Source organism: Achroia grisella, unplaced genomic scaffold (assembly GCF_030625045.1).
Source record: "Achroia grisella isolate CSIRO2021 unplaced genomic scaffold, CSIRO_AGI_Agris_v1 utg567, whole genome shotgun sequence".
NCBI lineage: Eukaryota > Metazoa > Arthropoda > Insecta > Lepidoptera > Pyralidae > Achroia > Achroia grisella.
Genome location: NW_026712947.1, coordinates 2,721,205 through 2,726,257, shown reverse-complemented (window position 1 = coordinate 2,726,257; position 5,053 = coordinate 2,721,205). Strand labels below are relative to the sequence as shown.

The window sequence follows — 5,053 nt, the reverse complement described above, 5'->3', positions numbered from 1 at the left end:
GCATGAGATTTGTAGCCTATGTTATTCTGATGTATAAGCTTTATTACTGTAAAATTTCATCAAAATCCATTCAGTAGTTTTTATATACTCAGAATTTCGCATCATATATAACGCTAGTGTCGAGGTGATAATCATAGCGCTATGGTAGATTTAACATATGAGTCTGTAATAGAATATGAACAAATATTTTTAAATTTGAATGGTACCGATTTACCGCAAACATGAACTTATACGTAATGCTATATAGGTACAATTTCCTATATGGTCATGCATACGTCGCGGGAAGAAAACATTTCCCTAAAATTCAGTTCTATAACTGCGTAATGAAAAATAAAATCATATAGGACCTGGGAATTTAATTGCATTTAACGAAACAAGAAAAAAGACGAATCTTTTAAGTTTTTGTAATTACTACCTATGTCTAATTTTCGAATGCCCTCATGATTTTACCATAAATAATTTTACTAAGCTATAATTCGCGACATCGCCTGCTCTTTTAAGACGTATCGCTCAAAACACTTATTACTGTTTATAAATTACATGGATCACAATAAATACAACATATGCGTGCTTCATCATTATATTTTAAAGATCAAAATACATTTTCTTACAACTCGTAACAGTTCAATCATACCAAATTACAATTTAGAACAACATATGTATTTATTTTAGTACAAAATGTCACAAAAAATACAAAATGGCGTAAATAATTACTACAACAGCTTCCAGCTTAAAAACAAATTAAAAAGTTGCGCCAGTCATCAGATACCAGTAAAATTATATTGCACCAGCTTCAGTCGGACAGTATGTGTGTGTAAAGCTATCTGCTGTCCACACATTGCATCGTCTCTAGCAGCTGGTAGCAAAATAATTTTAACAGAGCAAGAAATGATCGTACATTTCTTCAGCAGAATATAATGTCCCATTAACAAACCATGAAAGTCAAACTTAATTCTAATACAATCATATTTAAATCTCCTTAATTCTAGAATAGTACTAATCCTTACGAACTACCAGTAAGTCCGGACCAACAGTTTTTAATTGTTGTTAATCACTCCACTGTCCCTATCAACATCACTATCTTGAAGACAACTAGGTTACCAATCGGTGATGAATATTAGAAGCTGGTTGCATCACGTCCGGAATCAAATGCAGTGTGAAATGTATCGATGATACCTGAAAAATAAATAAACTAGTCAAAAAATAGCAAGTCAACAATAAATATGGCAACACTAGTTTCCACCAGTAACATTACCGATCTGCAACAAGTTCTACAATACTTATATATAAATATTACGTGTCACGTTGTTTGTCCGCGATGGACTCCTAAACTACTGAATCGATTACAAATTGTGTGCAATTTGATCCAACTTGAAAGATAGGATAGCTTACATCTCAATTTATAGTCGCAATATTATTTTATTCAAGAACCTTAGCCACAACAATGCGTGGCCGGCTCTGCTTGTTAAATAATATATTTTAAAAACAACTGCTTTTCACTTGAAAAGGTAACAAAAATTAATCAATTTCATAATAAATATTACAAATATCTATAAATATAATAATATCTGCTTTGTTAAACAAATATTACCTTTTTTTTTCATGAATGATAATGGAATAGTGTATCCGCCTGCGCTAGCGGTTTACACTGGCGGGCACCAGTGGAGGATAATAAGATGAGCATGAGGTCAGGTCAGTTTGCCCATCATGATTAAATAACCAAGAATTAACCATGATTGTTTCCAGGGGGAACCCCGTGAAGGAAACACAACTGCTTTTCACTTGAAAAGCTAAAACTAATTCATTTCATATTAAATATAACAAATGTGGTGTGGTGTTTAACAGATATTACCTTAATTAGACGGGTGCTCCTGGACCGCCCTTTTTACCGATGAGTGACTTGTGTATGTGTGGGATGACACCACCACCGGCGATGGTGGCTTTGATCAGACTGTCCAATTCTTCGTCACCGCGGATAGCGAGCTGCAAGTGACGTGGTGTGATACGTTTCACCTTGAGATCCTTGGACGCATTTCCTGCCAACTCCAGCACCTGGATATAGATATTTTGTAGTTATTGTAAACTGTGTATAATTCAATTGTTTGTTATCTCTTAGTCATTTAACTATGTGATTGTGTCATTTAACTGGTGATGAAATTTGTCAGTAACTACACATATTTGGAACTAGCATCCGCATGGAATTTAACTTAATAAAATATTTTTTCTAAAGTAAAAGTAGCATAAGTAACTTTTTATTACATCAACTATCTGCCAAACAGAGATTAACCGGAACAAACAAACAGACAGTCAAAAATTGTAAAAAATGTTATTTTGGTGTATGTACCGTATTTATTTGCATGTAGTAAAAAATTGTTATATGAATATTACAAACATTTTATGTTAGTGTTGCGAAAAGTAAAGAATGCCTGAACCAATTTGGCTGATTTTAGTCTTGAAATATTCATGGAAGTCCAGGGATGATAGAATATGAAGAAATTGCATGGAGAATAGTAAAAACAACAATTTTATTTTCCCATACAAACAGTCTCAAACAGGGTGCGTTCAAAAATTTATTTGCTTTACTAAATTTCATAACTCCTTTAATTGTGAAGCAGAACGGAGTTTGTAGGGTCAGCTACTTAGTAATAATGTTGACACATAATGTTATAATTGTTATATGGGTAATGACTAAATCTATTTACATAGTTATATCAACTTTCAACTATTAGAATACTATATTGAATGTAGATGTTAGTTAAGTATGAGTGACTTGATAGCAACTTAATTTTTTCTATATATACTTAGATACCATGTGTATACATAAAATATTTGAATATTCTTTGTAAATTAATACTGTAGTCTTGAAAAGAGCAACAGAATATTTAGTTTTTAAGATCATCTCCGACATTTATAATAAAAAAAAATAATTAGCAAACTTAGTATCCAAATATATCTTTTATATTAGATATATTTTTTATCCGGATATATATAATTTATGTTGCGGATGTCCATTGGTTGCTCTATCAGCATATTATCTAACCTACAGGACCAATTACAATTGGCCAACAACACACAGTGATAAGTGTTGATGTCAGCTGCAGAAAATGTCCTAAATATTAATAAATAAATATATTAAACTTTTAATTAAAATACCTTCTATTTACTATTGTCCTTGTGTATGACTTCCCGTCAATATATATATAAAACAAAGTGGCTGTCGGCGTCCATCTGTCCCTATGTATCCTTAAATCTTTAAAACTACGCAACGGATTTTAAAGCGGTTTTTTTATTAGATAGTGATTTTAGAGGAAGGTTTATATGTGTAATACATGTACACCCGGACGAAGCTAGTACTTTATATTAAAGCACCTATTTAGTACTAAAATAAAGGTAATTAATTCTGTGTGTAGTAATTATATGGTAAGAGTTGTCCCATAATTCGTAGGCAGATATAATCAAGTATCAAATGCTTCATTAATATTGTGAAATTATTATACATTGAGTAGTAAGTGTTGTATCAAAAGTTAATTAGAAAGTCAGTAATTCTTGATTAAATACACACTTATCAGTAAATGTAATATATAACAAACACACACACTATTACAAAAACGGCACAGATATATATTAATAGAAATTTGTTAATTTAACTTTAAATAAAGTAAAACGGAAAGTCATATATACAACTGGAAAGTTTTCTATAAATGCACTCCGATGAAAAAGACGCTAGTGATACAGTTATTACCTAGTAATAGGAATAATTATTTAAAAATCCTAGCGGAGCAAAACATTTTCATGGTGCTACATTTTCCCGCCAATTTCATCATATCAATAACAAATAATCCATTAATGAAAAATTAAATACCGATGATTATAATTCAATTAATAAAAACAAAAATTAAACATACATGTTAAATTTGGACTGATTTTTAAAAATCTGACGATTTTAATGTTAATTGCGTTATAACAGTGGCCGCCATATTGATAGGGCGTCGCGTACTTACTTCAGCCGTGAGATATTCGAGAATAGCTGCAGAATAAACAGCCGCTGTGGCACCAACACGACCATGGCTAGTTGTTCTGTTTTTCAAATGTCTGTGAATTCTTCCCACGGGGAACTGAAAATATAAAAATGATAATTTTGGACTAACTATTGATTATTTCCCTTAGAACAAAGTTAAGCAGTAGCCGCCATAATAGAGGTCATGCGTATTATTAAATTTTATGAAATATTGTTATGAAAGTATTTAAGTACTAGAATTAGATTCTAAATTCACAAAATAAATTAAGAAAGGTTTATAACATACCTGCAATCCTGCCCTCGCTGATCTGGATACAGCTTTCGCCTTGGCTTTGCCTGAATCTTTACCCGCTTTACCACCAGCCTAAAATTATCGAAAAAACCCATTAATTTTTGTTCTACGGACCTGAAACTTCGCTAGTTCGTTAATTACATCACTAGGCACCGAATCACACAATAAAAACTTCACTACACTCACTATATTTCACGAAATCTTGCAAAACTCACCATTTTGAAACGTGTAACTCACAACACCACTAGTCTGAGGAAACCAACACAGGAAAGGCGGCAAGCTATATCAACTACACACAAAGATGGCAGCGCCGCTGCCGCGCAACGCCCACAGGTTGGCCAACAGCACGCAAACGGAAATGTCGTAGAACGTTGTTCCAAAGTCCACCAATCGTAGTAATCAGCGTTGTACGTTTGTACCAATCAGAATCAATAAAAATGGCGGTTATCACAGTGCTGCCAAGCCACTGGTGTATATATTATGTACTAAATTGTTTATGCGTTTCATTTTACGCAGAACTATATGTACATATAAGTGAAATTCTACGAAAGATGATGTGGAACTATGGAGATTGTGTTGCGTAATTTGTACTTTGATTACATACACATTATTGTTATTAATTATTATTGTGTGATTTTGTCATTTACCGAATACTTGGAAATTTTATCAATTATATAGTTAGTTATTAGTATAGTAGTCCCTACATTGTACTTAATGTATAAAGGTGTTGCAATTTTATATTA

At 32.4% G+C, this 5,053-nt stretch overlaps 1 protein-coding gene across 1 annotated transcript; it reads right to left on the bottom strand.

Moving 5' to 3' along the window:
- Nucleotides 1-566: 566 nt before the first annotated feature.
- On the bottom strand, nucleotides 567-4,635 carry LOC131848622 (histone H2A.V). Its single transcript, XM_059198544.1, has 5 exons — nucleotides 4,526-4,635; nucleotides 4,305-4,382; nucleotides 4,002-4,115; nucleotides 1,853-2,052; nucleotides 567-1,176 (listed from the first exon to the last, which is right to left on the bottom strand). The coding sequence occupies exons 1-4, from the start codon at nucleotides 4,526-4,528 to the stop codon at nucleotides 1,858-1,860; spliced, it is 390 nt and encodes a 129-aa protein (XP_059054527.1). The 5' UTR covers nucleotides 4,529-4,635; the 3' UTR covers nucleotides 567-1,176; nucleotides 1,853-1,857.
- Between the last annotated feature and the right edge of the window lie 418 nt (nucleotides 4,636-5,053).